Genomic DNA, 25,986 nt, shown 5'->3' on the forward strand with positions numbered 1-25,986 from the left:
TGTATTGCTTGCTAACCTGACCTTTCATAGAATTATCCCTAATATATTAAAGCATGGATTTGAGTTCAGCGCTGCTGGTAGGAAAGTATCGAGGTACAACATTAGCTAAACTAGTTTCTGGCCTTTTACAACATCCACATTATACTGGTCGATGTCGACTTACAACCTATATGACTTACTTTGGCCAAATATACGACCTTAAATATTGTTTTTTTAGGTAAACTTTTCAATTTTTGTATTTGTTGAGAGGCTTTTGGTCACAAATCTATTGAGGTAAAATTCTTATTACTTTACGCAGCATGAACCCAATATACAGAAACCTTAAACGGGTTTTTGCCTTTTGGTAGTATGTTTTCAATAAGAATGTTTGCTATAGTAAAAAAGAAAAATATTTCTTTTGTGTTGCATTATGCATGTTTTATTTTATATTTAAAGAAGATATAAGTAATATATTCAAAGACAGTTTACTTTCCAACCGGCTTATGACCTGTCAGTCGGAATGTAAACCAGTCGTAAGTCGACGACGACCTGTTGTGCATAGCTAAAATCAATGATTCTTCCCACTAGCTTTGTTAGCATTAAATTTGTTACTTTTCTTATTTCAATATATAAAAGGTTCGGTTGCCCCCATAACCTGCATGCCGACTATTGTTTCTTTTCCCTTTCGATGCAATATTTTTGAATGCCAGACATGTAGAGTAAAGCTCTTACTGTCCACCTTTTAACAGCATTAGGCTCGCATGACTTTACAAGGTGGTCACTCATTTTAGGACCAGATCTTCATTGACAGCACGATGCTGGTCAATTTTGAGCGAGGTACGAGGGGTACTGCAACACTCTCCGGCTACTGGCGTCGTCTTTTGCCCTATAGTTTAGAAAGTCGGGTTGGTTTGGTGGTCGGTATGGGAGGGTCAAACCAGTTGTCTTGGACTCTCTCTAGAAATATCACTAAGCACAGGTAAGTCATGTTATTAATGTCCGTCTGTAAGTCAAGGCTGGTTCACACGATATCGGAGTATGTTGGCGTAACTACCGCAATTCATCGGTGATCGTCTGTGATAATATTAGTCGCTCTAGCACGTCCCCATCGGCGATCATATCAGCCAATAGTGCATGGCATAGCGTTTTTATTATAATAGTCACTAAAATGATAAATTACTAGTCCTGCAGCAAATATCATGAAGGGAAATATAGAAGCAGTAGTCTTTGACAGCCAATCACCGTCGCTTAAGTAGTGCACACACTGCTGTGGCTGCACTGTGAAATATTGAGAAAGTTTGGCGGGTGTTTTGCTTTTCGATATATCTGCGATGCCATGGGTTTACGGGGCCCATCGCCGACCAATAATTGCCGAGAGGAAAACCGTTACAACCGACATATGCCGCTACAATGGTAATCAGCCTTTAAAGATGAGCTTCCTGAAAATTTTAGTAGATTTTATTAAACATTGTAGGCATTTTTCTACAATTTTCAATTGTTTTTGATGTTTGAGGTAAACTGACTGCCAGAATGTTTCAAGATTAATATTGATGAAACTTGATCTTGATTAAAATGCTCAGATCAAGCAAAAGTGTAATTATGATTATGGTGTCTATAGTTGCAAAGACGACTATTATAGTTGTCTAGTTTCTATTCTGTAGCTATCGACATTATTATGTCTGTAGTTACAGAATAGAAATGCGTAACGCTGCCAACTTGAAAACAATAGCTGATATCAACTATTGCAATGAAAGCATTTTTTTTCTGAGCATTTTCATAGTGATCGAGTTTCGTAGATTTTAATATTTAAACATAAGTGCAGTCAGATCACCACAAACATCAAAAACAATCGCAAATGATGGAAAAAATACCGATACTTTCCGATAAAATCTACAAAAAAATTGTGTAAATTCATCTGTATACCAAACCATGACTCAATTATTTCAAACCTCATCGTAAAAGGCAATAAATTTGGTTTGTATGTTAAAGCAGTTGTATGTTGAAACAGTTGTATGTTAAAACAGTTGTATGTTGAAACAGTTGCATGTTGGAGTATATATTTTATAGGAATACATTTAGTTTGTTTATTTCATTTCAGGGCCCAAAAGCAATGATATATTCTCCAAATAGTTGCATATCGCACTAAAATAAACTTATTCTATGAAACTATGTGAAAAGGTTTTCAGAGTTAAAATGCTATACGTAAAAATGTTTTATTTAAAAACTAAATATAAATAGACTTTTGTTGTTACTTTACCTTAGAGACAACACTTGAATTGGGTGAAGGCTCACCAATGTGTATATTTTGCGATAAGGAATGATAAAAATGTGGGTGCAATTTACTCTCACATATTCTAAATAGTTATACTTTTTACCTGTCTGTTTGCCTTAACTTGTTTCAAAAATCTTTTGTTGTCATACATTGCAAATTGCTCTGTGTATGAAGCAGCGTATTTGCTTAAAGTTTCTTTCATATGTCTATAGCTTTCTTGAGACCATAGCTTTTTGTAAACATGAAACTGTTAAGATTGGAAAGATGACAACTCACGAAGAAAGAACATAGTTTAGAATAAGCTGATGCTGAATGTCTTTTTGGAACATATATTTCATTAGATCAAGAAAAGTAATTTTTACAAGTTCTTTAAGAGTTATCTTCTCATCTCCGTATTGACGAGCTATCAAAGATTTTTTAACAGTATCATTTTCGAAGCAGACTTTATTGTCAACATTAACTTTAAATACATGCTTGTTTAATGAGGAAAGTTTGTGTCTATGGATGGATATTCATCGTTGAAGTTATGTGTGTTGGAAAATATAGAACCAAACAGTTTGCGTTGTCAAATATGACTGCACACTCATTGGTAAGCGTCCTATCGTTGATCAGCACCCTATTTTTGATCAGCACCTCATTATTGATCATTACCTTATTATTGATCAGCACCTTATTTTTGATCATCACCTTGTTATTGATCATTACCTTATTATTGATCAGCACCTTATTTTTGATCATCACCTTGTTATTGATCATCACCTTATATTGATCATCACCTTATTATTGATCATCACCTTATTATTGATCAGCACCCTATTATTGATCATCACCCTATTATTGGTCAGAAACCTATCGTTGATGAGACACCTGGTTACTTTTTGGAATGTTTGAAAACTGACTGTATTATAACTCCATACAAAAAAAGTCACAACAAAAATGATGTGACTTCTTGATCCAGGAATTGCTGTTGTTATGCTAGACCTCAGTGGGCTTTGAGACGGTTCAACACATCATGCTGTCATGTTCCCCGATACCTTGAATTGCAATGATTGAATAACTAACCATGTCTTGTCGAGAGGTTATGCCAAAATAAAGTGAATATTTTCTACTAAAGCTGTCAAGTTTTGCATTTCTCTTTCAAGAAGCCTTGAAGACGAACTTGCACACACTTGTTTTAGATTATACATGTATCAGAAAATACTGTTGACTTTCTATCATTTGCGATTGTTTTTGATTTTCGAGGTGATTCGACTGCAAGGGTGTTTCAAGGTTAAAATCAACAAATTTGATCACGATTAATGTGCTCAGATCAAGTGAAAGTGCGAGTATGAGGTCTACGATTGCAAAGACACTGGCAGAATAGGGAAATGTAATGCCTCATCTCGAACACAATGGCCACAATATCAACTACTGTAAGGATAACAACTAGTGACGTCAATTCGTACTTAACTTTTTTTCAAGCGGTTTAATTTTTATCAGTGTTTTATCGATTGTTTTATTGATTTTAATGTAGGGACATCCTGGCAGTCAGATCACCTCAAACATCAAAAAAATCACAAATAATAGAAAAATACTAATAATTTTTGATAAAATCTACTAAAATTTTGTGCAGTTCAACTTTAATTAGTTGACCAGCTCGTGAGGCCTTAAAGGATTAGGTTAGAAAGCATCTATTTGGCATGGATTATTTAGCATGCTGATCTTTTGCCTTATCATTCTCCAGGATGTAAAACTATTTTGGCTATGGATGGTATCCCATATGTATAGAGTCAGTTCTTGACAAAATGCATCACTCGTATATTTCCACATCTTTGGTCGATCTAAAAATTCATTCCTTGACGGTGTTTATTATCAACTACTCATAAATAGAATTTTTAGTAGCAGGCAGTAGTATCTTATAGTAGTATCTTAAGTAGTATCTTATAAAGTGGACACGTGTAATCTGCACCCTTTGAACATCGATTGGGAGTTATTTGCACTTGTTTCTCATCTCCATGCCTTCACATCGTCGTGTTTGATTCAACTACTTGAGTGTGAGCTACTTGGATTATGGCTGCTCGAGTCGGCTCTGCTGAGCTGACTCGAGTGCTCGTGCTACGGAAGAATCGTCGTATAGTTGTTCGATACTCCCTGCTGCAGCCCGCATAGACGACTGGATTAACTACACCACTCGCTAGTAAAGATGCATTTGTGTAGAGGCTGAGTGTTGTGCTAGTAGTGAGCAGACGACTCTCCTCGAGTATTATAGTGACGATGATAGGCAGGTAGGAAAGAAAGTAGGTCAGGCTGAGAAGGCCGACGCTCAGTGTTGAGCTCCTCAGTTTTTGTGTTGCTCTAGAAGTTTCTGAGACTGAAACAAAAGATATAGGCAAGTCCTATGTGAAGTCATGGAAATATTCGTCCAGGGCATCATGTGGATAATTCAGTGGTTGCACTGGCTGACCAAGCATGCTAGAGCTTTTTATAATATTTCATATGCCTTCGCTATTGTTAAAGGTTGACTTGCAACAATTTCACTTTACAGTTATTTGATATCAAAAGATTCACCATGTCTTACTCTGTTGTGTTGTAGGTGCCAAATATCTGGAAATGTGATTACAAGCTCTTAAAAGCTAAAAAGCGAACAGCTAATCGCAGCCACACGAGACAGCCGTAGTTTGGATTCTCTTTCCAAAATGGCCCAAATGTGACGTAGTTGTGGTAGATGGTTTCTGTTTACACTTTCATGCAACCTTATTCGTCGAAATATTTTCACAAATATACTTCACGCATTCAATAAAACCATGTCTATTGTTCTAACGCGTTTGTTTTATCGTCATTGTAATGCTGTCACTTTTAGCAGTGACATCTTATAACTTACCGTAAAAATTCATTTAATTTTTTAACCTTAGCTCGACGGAGTGCGTATCATTGTCTGATAATCATGACGAGCCTGTTGGTCACCTGTGATAATCGAAAAGTGCTGCAAAAATTATTTGCGAAGTATTGGGTCGCGTAATCAGATTACGACTTGACGATTGAATAATGCCGAAATATAACTGTAAAGTAGCAAGCATCTATATTTGATACGGGTCTTTGGTAAAACCCGAAGTGTTTGTCATAAACTAGTGCTACGATGAGTTTTACATTGAGCTTTTTATTGGCCTTTCAAATCACGTGAAAACATCACGTGACAAGACGATAACCAAACTGTAATGACCACGTCAGAGAAATAAAGAGATTCCAATATACGGCGGGCTTTTCGTTTTTGAGCTTTTAAGAGCTTGTAATCACATTTCCACGTATTTGACACCTACAACACAACAGAGTAAGACATGGTGAATTTTTTGATACCAAATAACTGTAATGTGAATTTTGTTGCAAGTCAACCTTTAACTATCGTCTTACTGATAATACATAATTGACCAGCAATACTCAAATAGTAATACATAATTGACCAATAATACCCAACTGGTAATGAATAATTGACCAATAATACTCAACTGGTAATGAATAATTGACCAATAATACTCAACTGGTAATGAATAATTGACCAATAATACTCAACTGGTAATAAATAATTGACCAATAATACCCAACTGGTAATGAATAATTGACCAATAATACTCAACTGGTAATCCATAATTGATCAATAATGCCTGACTAGTAATACATAATTGACCAATAATACCCAACTGGTAATGAATAATTGACCAATAATACTCAAGTGGTAATTGACCCATAACAGGCAGATGGTAATGTGTAGTTTGTCAATAGTAATGAACTGGTAATAAATGGCCAATGAAACTGCTGTTCAACAGATTATTTTTGACAACTCAACAATTATGCTTTTAATAGCTGTGCTACCCAACGTTGCCCGGATGTGAAAAATCAGCTTATAAACAATGAGCAGTAATACGTGTTGCCTGTCACTTGCTATTAGCCTGGCACATCGCCAATGGATAATTGGAATAAGCTTACTGATAAGAGCTACCACTTGTCATGACATTACGGTAGCGTATTTATTCCCATACAGCGACATATATCGCCTAGTGAATCCATCAAGCTCGTGTAGCTGAATTGGTTGGTAAGGCATTGGACTGGCGAACCAAGTGGTCCGAGATCAAAATTTCTGCGCTATAAATTATTTATTTCAAAATTTTAATAGCTTTAGCTGAACACGCACAACGACGACAGATACACACACCAACTCTGAGAAATATATATGGATATTGAACCAATGATATGCCAGCGATGTAAAACCATACCAAGCAAACACACTGGACTTATTTCTAGTGCCGCTGGTATTGTTTACTGAACACATGGTAGTTTGTGTAACAACTGTTTTACAAACATAAAAAAATATTTTTTAAATTCGGGGTTTGCAATTAACTTTTACTACCATAATTCCTAAACACAGTAAGTTTGGAACGCTTATCTTTCATGCCAAGATGTTATTAATAAATTGACCATTTTATAAACGCACACACTTGTACTTATCAGCTTTCTGTCAGGCATTTGATTGGTTAGTTTTCCAAAAATAAATGTGTACCAAAAATCATAGAAATTCTGAAAACATTTGTTATTTGTGAGCAAGTCAAGTTTATGCTTTGTTTTGGGCATTATTAGTGCTTTTTATGTTGCCAGTAGCTGCGTCTGCTGTGGTAATGTTGCATTTAAACTCTAATTTGGGCTGAAATTCCAAAGTGTGGGAGTTATTAAATGCGTCAGTTGTGTATTGATTGAGAATGACTGCTAAGGTTGATGTCCAACTAATCACCTCCAGGTTTCTGGCAATAGTTTTTATTCTCTGGAAAAATATACTGAACAAGTGCCGTTTGTTGTCACAAAAGATTAAATTAATCATTTTTATTCATTACCCGCTTTTTTACTGTACTACAGTAATACTTCAACTTACGAGTGCTCCAATTTACGAGAAACTTGAGATACGAGCCAGCTTTCAAGCAAGTTTTAGCACTAACATACGAGCCATGTTTGAGATACGAGCACTTGAGTCAGTTGCCAAGTATGCCGGAGGTGTTTTATGAGAACAGCATCACTCTGTATTTTTCAACTGCTCAAGTTATACTGTTGTACCGTGTTTTTTGTGCACGATTTTCTGTGCAGAATTATGTGAATTAAAAGTACTGTGCGTAGACCGAAAGTTAGCCAGTAAAATGAAAGATAATACAAAGAAAAAGCAAATGATAACAGTCGATATTAAACGGAAAAATATTGAAAAATATGCGAAATGTGTATGCGTGATTCAGCTAGCTCGGCAATATGACAGAAATACATTCATAATTAGCAAACAGAAGGATTATATTCAGGGCATTTAGTTCGCAAAAGGACTAACCATAGTTTCTAAACGGTGCAGCGATCTTCACGACCGCTGATGGTATTGGACAAACAATTGGCCGGTGACAGCGTAACTGAAACGATGCTATGTGAAAAGGCCGGCGCTATCTATCCAAACTGTTTAATAGACATTCGGACAAGTTGGCTAGTGGTCGTGCGTTAGCCATTTGTGACGACACCCGTGTTCGTCCTAATCGCAACATCTTGCAAGGGCGACAAAGGCAAACGTCCTTAGATAGGTTTATCTTAAAACGGCCGGCTAGTCGTGAAAGCGAAAAAAAAGGAAACATTTCTCGCTAACCAGCGAGAAATTTCAAACTATGAACGCCGAAGTAATTTTAATAACGTTTAGTTGAAAATGAAAGTTTGCTTTTAGGTTTGCTTCTAAGTTTGTCTTTTAACACTTTGATAAATCCAAATTTATCAAGGACAACTGTTGTAACGAAGGATAACTTATATTCCCTTCCCTGGCAAATGCGAGTGTTAACTGCTATTGTATGTATTTAATTTTACATTTTAATTAATCACATTTCCTTGCATTATTTTTTATTTGTTGCTTTTTGAAAGCATGTAGTACGTAAGGACAATAACCAACATGTTCTTTCTGTTACAATATCTTGTTTTGAGTGTTTTATTTGCTTTTTTTAGAGTACGGAAACCAATCAATATATATTTAATTGTTCTATATATAAATGAATTGCACCAACATGCGAGTAAATTGACATACGAGCTCAGTCCCGGAACGCATTAAGCTCGTAAGTTGAAGTATGACTGTATAGATGACCCTATATTGTTAACGTCCTTTCTTGTAAATTATATTAATAGTGAAGAGTTTAGGTGAAGTTTTGCTTTGAGTTATGTAAAACTTTCCGTATAACTCAAACATCATCTTGATGCAAGTTTTCAAATTTGATTTGATTAATGAGTCCCATAGTTGGCCTTTAAAATATCATTTTCTTTCTTGCTGCACTAGGGGGGGGGGGGCGGAAACAACAAATAGGGCTATCTCTATTATATATTTTTGACTATATTTTAGGCATAAATAATATTTTTTTTGCAGTGTAGACATTTTTGTGGAAAAAAAGAAACAATAGATAAAAATTTCATTTTAGGAATGCGTGTGTTCCTCTTAACTTAACGTAAAATTATCGAAATTGCCAACCCTAAACCAAGTGTTAAGTCACATGAGGTAAAAAAAGGAAAAGTTTGTGGATACAAACAAATAATACCAAAGTTACTGTACAGTTATTAAATTAAGATGTTAAGTTTAGTATGTTCATTCTGAAGGGCCAAAGAGGTGAGTTTGAGAAGATCTTGAAACGGATATTTGCATGTATTTATACTTCATATAATTTTAAATCCCTTTAATTTAAAAGTTGTCAGAATGGATTATTTATGTTGTTATTTACTGTAATTGTAAAAATCAGCATGCTATTTGAACCAAAATTCAATACTCTAAAGTTACTACTCGATTTAATATTAATCAAGTACTTTATTTAATTATTATTAAATTTAGTATTTAAAAATTTAATAAAAATTAAATTCTTTATTAAATAAAATAAATTAATGATTAAATACTAGTATTTAATTTGTAATAAAATTTAATACTGCAAGATATCAGTTTGGTAACTTACGCATGTGCTTCTTATGAAGTAAACTGTAGATTATAATAGAGTAGCAGATACCAATTCCTACCATAGGAATGGTGATGAGCAGCTGAACAAGGCCTGTGGAGTGTGAGTGTAGAGTACTTCTTATCACGCAAGTGCCGAACCTAATAATAATAGATGTATTTTAGTCAGCTCTCGATACCATGCGGTTCACCTTTAGGGGCTTCAGTACTTCACGAGGTAACAAATATTCATTAAAAATTATAAAATAAAGACATTGAATAAAAAAATATAAAATGCATAAATCTCTCTCATATTCTGACCCATCGAGATCTCTCTGTGAGCATTTTTGTGCTAGCAGCCATACAGGTCCCTATTTTTCTGTTACATTTTTGTAATAGTGGAAAAATGTACCGCGTTCACGATGCCCTTCATCGTCTCTTTTAAGAGCCCTAAAATCTCAAAACCATCTAGCGAACCTAAGAAAAAAGAGGAAAACGCTTACAAATAATGAAATAGTAATGTTACAACTTTGTCCTTCCTGGATTGTTGGTTTTTCAAGGATTATGAATTCGAAGTAGTTTATGCTTGGATGGTGTATAACATTTTTTACTTGAGATAAAAATGTAGCCATGCAAATAGAGTCATACCTCGTCTTTTGAATGTTTGTGATCTTGATCTTGGCTAAGTCAGCTTTGGATCAGAAATTTTGAGACTGTCACATGTGTGTCTGAGAGTTCAATAAAAAAATCGGCTTTTTACCAAACTGAAAGAAGATTTTTTCATGTTACGATTGGTAAAATCAGAAGACATATTTGTGCAGCGCTCTTTGTTTCATTTAACTTTTTATCTACGATATACCACGGTACTCTTTCATTAGAATTTTTCTGGATTGCAACTTTAATGTAGGGTATAGCCTTTGCTCCTTTGATATTTATGTTAAAATTGGTAAAAATAAAACATGAAAAGTTCTTTTTGTTCTAATCGTTGATAGGATATGTTTTATCAACCCTTTCATTAAAAAAATAATGTTTTTGTCAGGACATAGTTAAATATTTGATAAAACCTGATATTTGACAAGGGTGCATGTAATTTGTTATAACTTTTGACCCACTCGGTCTATGAAAACATTTTGATACCAAACTAATCAGCATAATAATTTACATCAGTCGATGCCATTAAAAGCTGCAAATGTGTTTCAGAATAAGCTCGAAGACTTATTTTTTCTTCATACTAGAGTGGTTGACAAGTTGAGCATGTTCCATTTTAGATGAGTTACCACTATTACTATAGCTTATGACATTATTATTACTGTTAAAACTACAATTATCACAGCTACAATAAATAATCACTACTACAGTAACTATTGCTTAATAAATAATTGTTAGAAGTCTATTGACCTACAATTTGTGAACCCCATGTACTGTAGCTGTAATGCCACTGACATGATTGGTCATCGTGAAGAAGAACTTGGGTTTAAATTAAGGTTTTGCAAAGTGAAACTAAGCTCAGTGTGAACTGTAAACCCATTTTGCATTGGCTCTGTGCAGACAGATGATGGTTTCCTTTTATTTCCTTACCTCTATGATTGGCTAATCAACTACTAGCTAATCAGAAACGTTTTATACAAAGCCTACAAAAGCCACACCACGTTGCTCTTTGCTAAATGCACATTCTGTGCTGAGCTACATGACACAGCTTGTGGGTACGCAATGAGTTAAAATAAGCATACAATTTATTTCTACCCTTTTTTATTTATGGTATACACTACTATATACAAGACTGAGTAATTGTGGCTAGGGTACTGGTTAACATACTGTACTTTTCGGACTATTAGCCGCTACTTTTTTCTGACGTTTCAAGCCATGCGGTTTATATAAGGGTGCTGCTATTCTGTGGCTTTTTCTTTCACCGCTAAGGTGCATTAACCGGAATCTTCAGTTAATTTCCCGCTTTAGCGGTGAAAGAAAAAACGAAACAATGCCTAACAATACTGTTCCTTTAGGCACTAGGTTAAAAAGCATCGGTTAATATGTTCCGTTTTAAACAGCAAAGTTGCTGCCGTGTTCAAAAGCTCATGAGTTCTGCGGCCTATACAAATGTGCGGCCTATGTATTGTTTTATTACCATTTTTTGGAAAATAAAGCAGATGCGGCTTATATAGAGGTGCGGTTATTAGTTCGAACAGTACGGAAGATACAGTAGCAGTACAGTACATTGGCCAACCTATTCCTGTCCATTAATAGATTTATATAGTAACCAGTACCTTATAGCCACAATTATTCAGTCTTGTGTATAGTGTTCACATAAATAAAAAAGAGTAGAAAAAAAGTTTCTGCTTATTTTAACTCATTGCGTACCCACGAGCCACGCTTGTCAACGTATGGCTTTACTTTGCAGTTTTTAACTTTTGTAGTCAGTGCTGATCTCCATTGTACTAAGTGAGTGATCACTGTATGTAAATTTCTTGTACTGCCTCCTACCAGTTTTCATTACCTGCTCTGCCCTCACAATTTCAAACAAACACTAACTTTATGTTGTACAGACATTGTACTACATAAAAATTGTTTACCATTGTTTACAAATTAAGTGGCAACAAGGGCCAATGTTTTAGCCCTCCGTTGTTCAGCAAGATATGTTAGTGGCTACGCAGGATAACCACGACTGATTTTGTTTTTTAATTCTTTAGACATAATGGCAATTTTTGATACCTATTTTCACCCAGAGTGTGCAGTGATACCTAACTTTCAAAAGCTCACAAGTTTTGATTGGCCCTAATAAAATTGGTCCGTGAGATGTAAAACAATGCTAACAAACCAACACCAGCACGTCGACTTTGTGACAAACAATGGCCCGCTTTGCTCTCCCTCAGCTTACCCAGTTCTGCATGGCATGATCTCATGGTCCTTATCTCTGGTGGCATGCAAGTCTACCACTTGAGATGTGGTCATGACTACCATGGTTAGGCAAAGTGCTATCACAATGGTAGTGTTCTTACTGCTGCTACTGCAGAGTCTCCGCTTTCTGAAAAGTTGACGTAAAGCGGTGATGACTGAAACGACTGAACAAGAAGCTTCCGGCAGCGGAACCATCATTTGTGAAAAACAGCCAAAGTACCAAAAGTCTGAAAGCTTGTAACTAGCTTAATTCTAACAAAGCTTGAGTTTGATTGGACAATTTATTATTAGCTGATGTGAGTGTCACTTACTTTCTTGACAATAGGACAGGAAATATCTGAAATGTTCGTTTTTTAATTCAGTTTAGACACGCGAAAGAAACTTCGATTGAGATATGGGCTCCGTGTAAGCATTGATCACTATGTAAAACTATTCCAGTCGTATCAGAGGAGTTTAAGGTCCCTAAAAAAAATTTTAATTAATGAATTTTGCAAGAGTTTTTATACTTTTGAAATATCCATCTCTTGTCTGTTATTTTAGTTTGCATTGCCATTCTTGTTGGAAATGGTATTGTTTGCATTGGCAAAGAATGTTTATTTCCCTTTGATATGTAGGCTACATGAAGGTCAAAAAACGATTTTAGTAAAGTATATGTCAGATGGCGCTAAGTAAATAAAATGGAGACATTTTCATTGTGATTGATTAAATTAGGCAAAAAATTTTCAAAGGTAAAGTTTCCATATTAGCATTTATTTCCAATTTTGTATTTATTAATTTTATTTGGTTTACAAATGGTGTCCAGTTGGCTTATCTTCTAATGAAAATAAGTCAATTTATGACTTGCCATTTGATTGCAGCAGAAAATTGTGATTAGTTGAAAAATGTTGACTTATGGAGGTATAATGATTTAGATTTTTGACAGCTCTCTAGGATTTAACAATATACAAGGTTTATATTTCTCTAAGTTATCATTTAAAGAGGTGCAGGATGTCTAACCTAGCTAGAACTTTTTGCATTCGTCCCTTTCATTGCTGCTTGTTGGCTTTAGATTCCAAGCTGAATATCATCTAATTTTCATCATTAGGATTTGCATTTGAACATGTTCTGACATCTTTGCACTTACCGGTGCCTGCGACCAGCTGCTTTAGCTTTTGGTCTGTGGGTGAACTGTCTGACCGCCCGCAACCGCTCCATAGCGATGGCAAACAAGCAAAAGACAGATAGTGCCACGAATGTGAAGGCTACAGACGTGCTGATTGTACAGAGCATTTGAGAGTTTCTCAGCCGATTTTGCATTGGACAGTTTGAGTAGATGAGGGCATTCAGTCCGAGGCAGAAATCGAATATGGCAACACTATAATAAATAGGCATATCCTTCATTTATGACATGACAGACGGAGACGTTTTTGCTAAATTCTATTTCTCTATTTAAAAATATACAATTTTGAACTGTCCCATCTGAAAGAGCACGAAATTCTGAACAAAAAGCTAGTTTTGCTTAATTTTGCCAGATCTTGAAGTCATAAAAGCCCATTTAGGGCATGTATGACGAGAAGGCTGTATCACAAAAAGACTGGTTTTTGTGGTTCTATTTTCCATGTGTAAACTTTTAATGGACACAGCTAACACACAGTTTTTTGACATGCACCTTTTGCACACAATGAATTTGTCGAGTTTCTTTTAGTCCGAAGACACTCTTCCACTTTGGGTTTGGAGAGGCTTCTTTTTAGAGAATTTCTTCAGGCTTGATGACAATAATTATGGTTGTCTCTGATAGTGAACATTGAATGAATCTGCATCTTTTACAGTAGCTCCACCAAGGATATTTTGTATTACTGTCATTTCAAAACTCTCTCCCAGCCCATCTTCAGGTCCTTTTTTGTGACTAGTGGCATAGAAGTTGGTCTAACTTAAATTCAAACTCTCTTTCAAATTAGCTTGTTTGAAAAGAGGTAGTGATTTTTTACCGGTTGGGTGCTTCATTTGAAAGAACACCTTTACTCTACTTCTGGACACAACTCTTTGATTTTCTCAAACATAACACTCATTAATTTGAATATAGAGACTTTCCCATGCTCAAGATTGGATATTGCGGAATACTATTTACGGTTTGTGGTGTATAACCACAGCAATTTTGCCATGTGCTTTCTAACTCTCAACATAAGTTTTGTCAATGTTGGCTCATAGGTCAAACTGATGGTGTAGGTGAGATGCGAAGTCATGCTGTCACGATAGTGTTAGTTCCTTTGTATTTATGGACACAGAACCTACCAAACATTTTGTTTCTCACATATAAACTATATTAGAGTCATTAATATAAGCCCACCACCAATTATGAAAACCAGATGTAATACCATAATTCAGATTCATAAATTGATTAAATCAATATAACACATTAAACTAGGGGTGTTACGTCATACATATATGTGATGGACATATGCATGATCTTGTCACATCATACATATGTATGACGTGACAAGATTATTATATATTTTCATGAAGGACGTGACAAACATATTTCTTTTATATAGATCAACAAGCGGAATGCCCGGCATTTTACGGGTATTAAAAACAGTTTATAAACAGTGGCAGGGAATGTAGTTGCATGCTACTTGCCATTAGCCTTCTACATTGCCAATGGCTAATTTGAGCAAGCTTGTATCCCGTATTGCTAAACTTACTAATAAGAGCAGTGAGAGAAAGCTTTGGTGACGTTGCGTGTAACACAGTCGCTATGTATATTTTAATCTAGATAGTTATTTATATCCCCAATGAATACATGCGTCTTGCATAGCTCAGCTGGTTAGCTAGTCATCTGGAGGACGGGAGGTTCTGAGATCAAATCTTTTGCAATACAGATTCCTCATTCCAAGATTTTAATAGCTATAGCCGGACAGACTGAATCACAGATGAACAGACACTGAGATTTATATTCAGTGGACACTCCTATAACGTAAATACTCCGTTCCAGGAACTTTTACGTTATAGCGAATTTATGTTATAAAAACAATAAAATACATGTATGTAAATTGCCTAATCCGTTCCAAGATCTTTTCAAACTCACCCTTTTGGCCATGCAAAAAGGAAAAACTTTACTCAACTCTTGTTATTTGTGGGCTGTACTGTAACTGCAGAATTATTAGTTTGAATCAATAACTTTCCTCTTTTTTAAGATCTCACTGGTTTTATAGACCATGATTGCGGTAAATTTGCAAGTTGATAGGGACTGCACATTTTCGATGCTCATTTACAACGATTTGCTTTTTTTCTAAACGGCAAAGTCTATTTTGCAAAGTAAAACTGGTAACAAATATTTTGTTCGTCTACAATAAGGCGAAATAACAAATACTTTTACTATAAAAAGCAGTTCTACCTGTGCGTCTATCACTATCCAGGGGTCGAGGGTGAGATAAAGAAAATTTTTGACGACACTTTAACTCGTGACATCAAGACTGGTAGACTGACGCTGTACCACCTGCACCAATTTATCGCCTTTGTATTTATGATCAATTGCGCAGCTATCCTATTCGCCGTTTTGTCGACACATTTAACGATATATTACAACGAACTAGAATGTCGCACAAGTTATATGTAATATATATAATGCTAAACGCACAGCGTTTTTTCTTCCACAAGTGCAACAAAATAAACTAACATTCAAATTGGTTTTGACAACTCACCCGACTTGACACTTTATGCTATATGGAATTTTTTACGTAGTGGGAAGCAAAAGCTTCACATAAATTTTTTACGTTATCTGGGATTTACGTTGTAGGAGGTATGCGTTATAGGAACATCTACTGTAGGCTATATAGATTCAACCAGAGACAAGTTTTTAATGCAGCTATGTTTTTCTGTCCTGATTTTACTAAACCTCAATATTACCTCGATGAAGATTTAATGAATGTAATATGAGCTAGACTTCGTTGAAAAGCTGTTATGGAATCATGAAATCTTGACAAAAAATTGACTTCAAGTCATTGCTAGAATAAAACGCCCACAGTGTGAGAATCATTGTTTCAAATATTGTGAAAATTTAAAAATGCGTGCTCGAATATCTGTATAATAAGCATACAAAAATTTTCAGCTGAACACTTGTTTCCAAAATGACCTCTGTGACCCATATTTATCAGTTATGATCAGTTATGGTAGCATCGTTTGTAATGAAGTTTTCAGTATGGAACATTGTTTGAAAAAAGTTAAACATTGGTGGTTTTGCAACTTTGAAGGTACAGTTGGCGCGAGGATTTATAACACTTGAAACTATTTGACTGCTTCGCTAGTTGAATACAATAAACTCAGCAATGAAGTCCCTGTAGTCACCACAGCCAGCGCTAGAATATCCTATGACAACCATGTCAGTCGTATCGCTATCGTCAAGTTCGACCTACGATCATCCCTGCTTATCAATTTTTTCGACATAATCATGTGAAGTTTAAGCAAAAATTTGTCTCAATGTACTTGATGTTGATGTTAGAAACTTTTTCTAACATACGACCTAAAGAATCGTTTGAAACATAACGGGTTTTACATGAGAATTAGAGATTTGCTAGAAAATGGAAATTCAGAGTAAGCATGAGTATAAATAACGAATGACTAATGTATGAAAGTCCAGATCATAGTGACTTGAAGACTCCCTGTGTTTTATTAATACCTGGCCTAGTAAGTTAGTAATTGTGGGCTCACCAAAGAACGCTGTGACCATGGTCAGTATTGAGCAGGCCAGAAGTATTTTTTACTGCCATGATATGCCCAACATTGAAGACGACGATGAGAGCTGCGATAATGTTTATTGTGGCAAAGGCGTAAACTGGGCCACACGTCTCCTCTTCTAGGCCATCACATTTTAGAGACTCACAACTTTTTTCCAACCCACAGAGCAACTAAAATATAATGATTGGATATTTAATCGCAAAACAAACATAAATATTTAATAAATAGTATTGCAGAAGGAATCTTAAACTAAAATGCTTAAAATGCATTCCGTAGAGTTTATTGCGTTCAAATTTATTTATGATCACACGGGCTGCTTTTAGTTCGAGATGCAATGAACATACAGTAAACTGCACAATGGCAGACTTCCAGGTGCTTTATCTGGGTAGCATCTGCAGCGTCTTTTATAGCTCCTGCGAGTGGCTGGACTCCGCCCCCTGGTAGTAAGGCCGACTCGATAGCCAACCCTTGACTGACCAGAAGTATTACCGAGGGCTGTGCCATCTACCTCACCGGGGCTCAGTCGAAGCGACGGACGCTTCTGCGTCTGCTCTCTTTCCTTTCTTCTCTAGTTTAGCCATGATCTTGTTGATCGGCCACCACATGCTGACATTTGGGCTTACTAATAATTTTCAAAATTAGCCAGTGACACCTTAAAACCATTGTTGGTCCTTTAATGTCTCCGATCACCGATATTTAAGTCATAAAAAACACCGTTTAAAGTCAATTGCATACGATCCATTGTAGTGGTTTTTGCAGAATGTTTGATAAAAAAGTTGCGTGTCTTAGGCATTCGGTGTAGACCTTCTTTTGTGCAGTTTACAACACTGTCTGAAGGCTTCATATTTTAAAGAAACACAAAATGAGCACCTTGCTGTTTTTAATTTGTCTGAACTTTTAATAATTTCGTTTATGCTCAATTAAAATTTATCTATGGCCAGATTTTTTAAAGGTGCATTCGATTGCTGTCGATTTTTTGCTTTTATGGTCCCCATTTAACGCCGGTTTCCAATAGGTCTTATACCAAAAATACACATTAAACAGTACTTTTATTTTAAAGTCAGTAAAAAAGAGATTCTGCCATTTTCCTTGTGTCTGAGTCAAGTGCATTTTATTGAAAATAAAAATATCAGTTATGACTTGGAAATATAATTATAGATTATGAGAGAATTAAGTTTTTGACATTTACACCAGTTTTCATAGCTTGTGATATTGGTTGATTATTAGAGCTTCACCATTGGCTGGTTTAATTATTTATAATTGATTTTGAAAGTAGACAATTTGAAAATAACCACCATTTAAAGAGGTATAGTCAATCGTATAAATGATAAAATCATGTAATGGCTATCTATATCATAACTGATGATTTTCAGAATGAACTATAACTCCTTCTAAAATGCACAGACCTAGTCTTATAATAAGCTCATTCTATTGCCTTCCACACACGGTCATCCATTAAATAAATGTTTATAATTATCATGAACACAAAACAGTTTCTTTTTGAATTAAATATAGAAATAAATATTAACAAAAGTTACAAGTTTTTGACGCAATAGTAATATCACGATTTTATTATCACGAATTATCTATAAATAGTTGCTTTTTGAAAATCGTAAAGCTCTAATGATTATAGACATAGTTCTATTAAAATGTTAAATACTGATGTGATACCTCTATTAAATGGCGTAACTGACAGAGTGCAATCTCCATTGGAGAGTTCAATTTTCTAAAAAAGCAAATTGTCAATGAATATGTAAACTTCCTCTCTACAACAAATATACCTCCGAGCCATTGCTTGTGTCAGCTCCAGTGTATCCCTGCTTAAACATTCTTGCTTTGGACATCGTTACCTCGCTTTTAGGAGAGCTAAACCGCTGTCTCCATCAGCTCCGGGTGTCTCTCACATCAGAGTTCGCTAACCGTCGAGTTGTAATGAGTCTTGAACTTCAAATAGTAGATACAATGAATTTAAAATGCAAATATCCAATATTGATTAATAAACAGGAAGCCAGATGGTTTCATCTGTTGTATTGACATGACGCTGATGAGTATCGGTCGGGCGTTGCCAAGCTCTCACACGATGACATGAAGAATACAGTTATATTCTTGAGCAATCGTCATGCTCTTGAATTTCCCCTCTCGCTGTCTTCAGTTGTAACACCCTCAATTAAACAGCTATTTCTGTTACAGACAGGCTTGTCAATCAATAGCCATGTAGCATGTATTCACGTGAGGAATCTTAAGACTGCTACAAGCTTTATTTAGTAATATTTTGGTGAAGGCGGTTCCTATATACAGATATTCAAAAACATTCTATATGTATTCATATATAGATATAATGCTTTTGGACAGTCTAACCTGTAGATATTTGGCTGAGCTATTAAACCTGACATGGTGTGTGCCACTCTTATATATAAACTAATAACTCGTGAACATACCAACTTGCGTGACTGTTGGATTCCTGACACATTGTATACAAATTATGACAATATATTATTCGGCTATGAGCAGGGTAAATTAATTCTAATTTTATGTTAAGAGGTGTGAAAACCTGATGAGTGTGTCGTCTGAATTTATAATGTACAAGTACACATGCAGAGTTCAGAATTCATATCTACATGCATATACATAAAAATTTGAGCATTTATGTATCTATAAATAATATTATAAATACATAACTAATATATGTAATAACTTTTATCATGTTCACATATACTGTATAAACAGGAAAATCTTAAAATATCTTTATATATAATTATATAAATTTATAAATATATATATATATATATATATATATTGATAAGCAAATATATATGTATTTATAATAAATAAATGTATATTCATAAATAGGTGTGTAGATATTTATAAATATATATTTGTAAGTAAATATTAATATAAATGTGTACTACATGTATAAATAAATAACCATAAAATTATATTTATAAATATATATATATATTTGTAAATATATATTCGTAAATATGTAGATGTTTATGAATATATATTTGTAAATATATATTCATAAATATGTAGATGTTTATGAGTATATATTTGTAAATATATATTCATAAATATGTATATGTTTATGAATATATATTTGTAAATGTATATATATACAGTCATATCTCGGCATACGAGTGCCTCGATATATGAGAAATTGAAATACGAGCAAAATTTTGACCAAGTTTCATCCTTGAAATAAGAATAATCTTTGATATACGATGATACGAGTCAGTTCTCGATGGCCACTATATGGCCAAGTATGCGAACGGTCACTTTTGAGAACAGCGTCGCTTGGTCTTTCTCATTGGATCAATTGAAAAAGTTTTTTTAGGTCGGTTAAAAATTATGGTGAACGCGAGGCAAAGGGCACTAAGCCAGAAACAGATACTATAAAATGAAGACGATAAAATTATCATTATTAAAATTATTAAAATATTATTATTAAAAGATTGAAACTTAGCTTTAAGTATGTGTTTAGTTTGAGTTAATTCATTTGAGTTAAATTCAAAGTTTTAGTTACGTAGTGTTACAAAAGTTTAGTTGCTGAACACGTTGCTCTCAAGTCTCTCTTAGATTGCTGTTAGTCATTACATCTGTCTCGAAGGTAAAATCTTTCTGTAGTATACATATTAATGTTACATTTTATTGCAGGTTTTAACAACTAAATATGTATTTGGTACTTTATTAGCATATATACTGAATAAAAACATTTGAAAACAAATTTTTCAACCGTAATATTCTGTTTTATGTGTTTTTTCATAATATGATAACACATTAATTTGTATTTAGTTGCGTTACTTCATATAGGAGATAGCGCCTTGAAGCGTGAGTAAATTGGCATACGAGCTCAGTCCCAGAATGCATTAAGCTCGTATATCGAGGTAGAAGTGTATTTGAAAAAAGTATATATGTTTGTAAAAATATATAGATATATAATTTGTTAATATAGATGTGAGATTAGCTTGGATATTATTATTACATTTTCAGCTGCCAAAACTCAGTTTTTTCTATCAGTTCTAGAAAAAAAGTGTGTTTTTTATGACTAGCTCACCATCTAAAGAGCAATAGGTAACACATTTTTTTTCTCATGCTGGCTCATAAAATCATAACTTTCCTATTCTGTCACTCAGTAGACAGTTGGTGTGTTCAATGAACAAATAAGAAAACCTTTCTTTTCATAAGTGTCAATTTGGAGACCTGCTCAGACGTGCCATGTAACAGCAGTACATGTCCTAGTGCTGTGAGCAAAAGGAAATTAGGCTGCTACCTCAGATCTCTTCTATAGGACCAGAGTACCCTGTGGTGCTATTTTGTTAGGCTAATTATCTTGCAAAAAGGAAATGACCTTCAGCTGTGCAGTCTCCACGATGACAGAATATTTGCTGATTTGCTGATTATGATTCTGTTTATATGATATATATATTTTTTATTTATACTGCTATATAAACTGTATATATTGATTTCGTGTAATCCGATTGTTGCTAAGGTCAAGGTTGCTTTGCCTTTTGTATATGTATTATTGCTTGTAGCACGGCGAGTGTTGGAGTGACATGTGACTCAGTGCAGGACCTTCTCATCCCTGGTGGAACTTGTTGTAAGTAAAAACACTGTTAATATTTGCTGGAAGTCATTCAACTTGACGAAATGTAGACTTACTGCTAAATTTGTGTTTGGGAAACATTATAATCGTTTCGTCATCAGGCCATTCTAAAATTCACCAAATTTGCATTTTAATAAAAAAATGTTGAACATGTTTGAAAGTCGTGCTCCGCATGAGTAAAAAAGAGCTTGTGTTTATATTGGTCCTTTTTTATTACCTATGACTTTATTTCAGAAACGCATTCAAACCTTTACAATCACCTCTATATACAAAAATTCAATCGATCATGTAGGAAATGAATGAATGATTAAGTCTAGGCGTTACATAATTTCCAACATACCATGTTCAGATTTTCAACATGTAGCAGTTTCATAAGCGAAAGTAGAGGCGGGTAGAAATGTTTTCTTTAGTAAGAGTTGTGTTCAACCAATAGCCATGATAACCGCATTAGTGAAAAGGTTGCCTCACATAGGAGTTGAACTCAGACTGTCCATTTTATAGACCGGCACACTAACCACTACGCTACTCACCTGCCTGCACACCTGCTTCATGGGATATTTATACATTTACTGATTACTCATGACAATCTCTCATGATGCGCTGGTTTGCCAGTTACTAGTAAACTAACTACTAGTTAACTGGGTAGTAGTTGAGCAAAATGTAAATTATAAAGATAATACAAATACATAGTAGGTTAGTTTAGGTTTCACCTAATTTATGTTACAGTAAGTCATTCTGTGTATCTGTACCTCACCTCTACCTCTGAACGTATACATCACTTACCCTAGGACACTTATATTTCGCTAGTATTTAGTTTCGTGAGTAGCACACAGAGTAAAATTTCGCTGCAACTTAATTTCGCAGCTCTGATGAGTGCGAAAATATAGTGATGTGAAAATAAATACAGGGGAACAAACAAATTAAATTCCTCAGGTCCGGTCCTCTAGTAAAAAAAGTTTTTTTATTTGCGACTAGTTTGTATTTGTAACCCGCAGGTATAAATGTATGGCAGAAATCGATAATTCAACGTGATCGCATGCTGCCATTTGTTTCTTGGACTATCAATGACGTCTCGGTCCTTTCCGTCGGGACCGATATGGTACCAATATTAGATCTCAAGTATTTATAGCAAGCGATGGCCATGGCACGTTTTGAGTTCACAATATTTCAAATTAAACAAAAATCAAATACAGTACATGTCTCATAAAAAAGAAAATAGATGACAACCAACATCACAACCAGAATTGTATAACATGGTTGGACCTGGTGAGGGTTGTTATCGTTTTTGGTTGGCAGTAAAATTCATCACTACAATAAGTATTATTTAATTGTATGACTTAACCTACCAGACTTTCATCCTCATCAGTTACAAATTCGGTGACTAAACTGATATCATCATCTTCTTCGTTTGTCTTGGCTTTTCCAAAAAAACTTGTTATCTTAATTTTCTTTGCTATGCTGCTCATTCGGTGTATTAACGAATTTACTAGAAATTTCCCAATGAGCTCCATCACACACAAAATTATCTGCATTTCTAATATCACGATTTTGTTGTGGATATCAATGAACTACAGGGCCGTATTCCCTTGGACAGCTGGCCGGCTAAGACGCCCCAACTTTTTAGGAATTTCATAGTCCAACGGCTATAGAAAGGTTTTTATCGCTGTAGAATTTCACTTTATTCGAAGCCATAGATACAAACATCAACTTTTAGTAGTTCTTAGGCGTCATTATTATCTTCATCAGCGGCAAAATATTCTTGTTAACGACTTTTATAAAGGTTTGCAAAATATCAAGTTTTAGCAAACATCTGCTTGCCCATATCCTACTTAATGAACTTGAAATAAAATCGGCAAAAATGATCTTTGTTAAAACGCTTAAAAAAAAGATGTCTTCTTTTTGAGCTTTTTAACTGCATACAAGTTTTGCCTGTTTTAATTTTAAAACGTTTTGTCAGTCACATCAGCTAAAACAAAGCAAATCTCAAAAAATAGAAAAATGTTGATACTTGCCAATAAAATTTTTTAAAACTTCACGTGAGAGGCCCGGCTGAGGCCCTACATAAGAGAAACCTGTTGGGAGCTTACAGCACCCCCCCTCCTTCTCCACACCCCAGATGTTTATAACTAGTCGTCTAACATTAGCCCCCCAACTTGCAACCAGTGAATACAGGCCTGTATAGAACATAGCTATTTAATTTCGAATTTTCGCTAGTTCGTTATGATAGTTTAGTTTCGCGCATTAATTTTTCGCGTGATGATGACTCCGCGAAAACGCGAAAGTTAGATGCCGCGAATACTTAAGTGTCCTAGGGTAGTCCATATTTGGGATATGTGTGCGTCGAATGTATTTGATACTAGCATTAAAGGTTGACTTACAACAAAATTCACATTACAGTTATTTGCTATCAAAAGATTCACCAAGTCTTACTCTGTTGTGTTGTAGTTGTCAAATATGTGGAAATGTGATTACAAGCTCTTAAAAGCTAAAAAAACGAACAGTTACTCGCAGGCATCACAAAAACGCCGTAGTGTGGAATCTTTTTATTTTGATTACGTTCTCAAACACTTTGGTTATTGTTTTGACACGTGATGTTATCACGCGAATTGAAAGGCCAATAAAAGGCTAAATATAAATTGTCTCGTAGCACCAGTTTATATCAAACACTTCGGGTTTCACCGAAAATCCCTTGTCAAAATTTATAGATGCTCGCTACTTTACAGTTTTGTTTTGGCTTGATCTAATCGTCTAGTCGTAATCTGATCATGTGACCCATACTTCCTGCCAAACAGCGCGAATAATTTCTGCAGCATTTTTCGACTATCACAGGTGACCCACAGGCTTGTCATGTTTATCAGAGGATCATATGCAATCATTCAAACTAAGGTTAAAAAATTGAACGTATTTTTATGGTAGGTTTTTGAGATATCAGTGATCAAAGTAACAGCATTACAATGATGCTGAAATAGATGCGTAAAGACAATAGACATGGTTGTGAAATTATTTTGACGAATGAGGTTGCATGAAAGTGTAAACAGAAGCCATCGTGTTCATCTACGTTCCATTTGAGCCATTTTGGAAAGGGATTTTGATCTACGGCGTTTTCGGGATGAGCTTTTCGTTTTTGAGCTTTTAAGAGCTTGTAATCACATTTCCACATATTTTGCACCTACAACCCAGCAGAGTAAGAAATGGTGAATTTTTTGATACCAAATAACTGTAATGTGAATTTTGTTGCAAGTCAACCTTTAAGCTCAGCATAGTCCAATCAGATTGCCTGCGTCAAGCGTGCACGGGCACATCTTCAGCGCAAATTGCTACACCGCTTTCATGACAAAGATCCATGGACTTACTCAATGAGAATAATTAATAGTAGTATTAATTAGTATTAGTAGTATTAGTATTAGTTCTCCTTGATACATGTGAAGGTGCATTATTGAGCTTTTAGTCAGGTGAATGTTTAAGAGGCTGATTCTCCAAAAACCAGACAGAGTTTTGAAACCACATATTCTTATCATCCTGGTTTGGGCAAAATCAGTCTACAAAAGTGGAAATGAATGGCGTTTACACATCTTAACAGACAGAGGCGTGCGATGACAGAATGGGATTTATTTATATACATTACATCATTATCTAGTGTTTTTATGTGATCAAGGGAAAACTAACATTCTGATTGGACCATTTGAGCAGGCATCCTCGCGCGTGTGTCAGCCATGTCCACCCACCGGCCATTGTTCCTTTGGGACCAGCGTGTATCACAATTCATTGATGCAACTCATAGTCTGCAGGAGGGCTTGTCATGCGTAGCACTTGGAATAGTAAATCTTTATCACGCTTACTACAATTTCTGATGTTCTAAGAATTTGTAATTGACAGAGCTTTGGGATCGTGACGTCATGACGTAGTGATCTCCTTCGTGTTACATAATCAGTGTACACAGTTAGTATGGACAGTTTGTGATGGAAACATGTGATATGAATACTAAAATGACCTGTAAAGGTCCGGCCACACGTAACGAATTATTCGTTCAATCTGGCCGAATTCACGAGTTTCACAGAATTCACAGATTTGTTCTGCCGAATATCCCATAATCGTCTGAGCTGTGCATGCACACCGAATTCGTCAACGAAACGCTTTTAATTGGCTAACCAATTTTTTTTAGCGAGCACGACTCTAGTAGCTTTGACAAGTGGTATAGTCTAAGACACGTACGACGACACGCAATTAAAGTATCACCGCGATATGACTTTATACATACGATGCAATTGCCTATATGCGCTATTGTTGGTTCTCTCTCGTTGGTTTACCATGGCAGGGACTTCTCATCGTGTATCCAGTAATTTCTTTTAAATGTTTTAGTAGCTATAAACTGTTTCTTTTTTAATAATACCAATTTCTTTTTATGCAGCAAAAGCTCCATCGTAAAAACAGTCGCTATCTCTAGCGCATATAGGCAGTTGCATCGTATGTATAAAGTCATATCGCGGTGATACTTTTATTGCGTGTCGTCGTACGTGTCTTGGACTATACCACTTGTCAAAGCTACTAGAGTCGTGCTAGTTAAAAAAATTGGTT

At 35.2% G+C, this 25,986-nt stretch overlaps 1 protein-coding gene across 1 annotated transcript in view; it reads left to right on the forward strand.

The window, feature by feature from the left end:
• Positions 1 to 894: 894 nt before the first annotated feature.
• Positions 895 to 25,986, forward strand: part of LOC137403797 (dnaJ homolog subfamily C member 11-like) — a 44,786-nt gene continuing 19,694 nt past the window's right edge. The window contains exons 1-2 of the mRNA XM_068089847.1: positions 895 to 958; positions 21,341 to 21,405. Of these exons, the coding sequence (XP_067945948.1) occupies positions 903 to 958; positions 21,341 to 21,405 (121 nt within the window). The 5' untranslated portion in view covers positions 895 to 902. The remainder of the gene's footprint in view (positions 959 to 21,340; positions 21,406 to 25,986) is intronic.

This window comes from Watersipora subatra, chromosome 9, assembly GCF_963576615.1.
Source record: "Watersipora subatra chromosome 9, tzWatSuba1.1, whole genome shotgun sequence".
Taxonomy (NCBI): Eukaryota; Metazoa; Bryozoa; class Gymnolaemata; order Cheilostomatida; family Watersiporidae; genus Watersipora; species Watersipora subatra.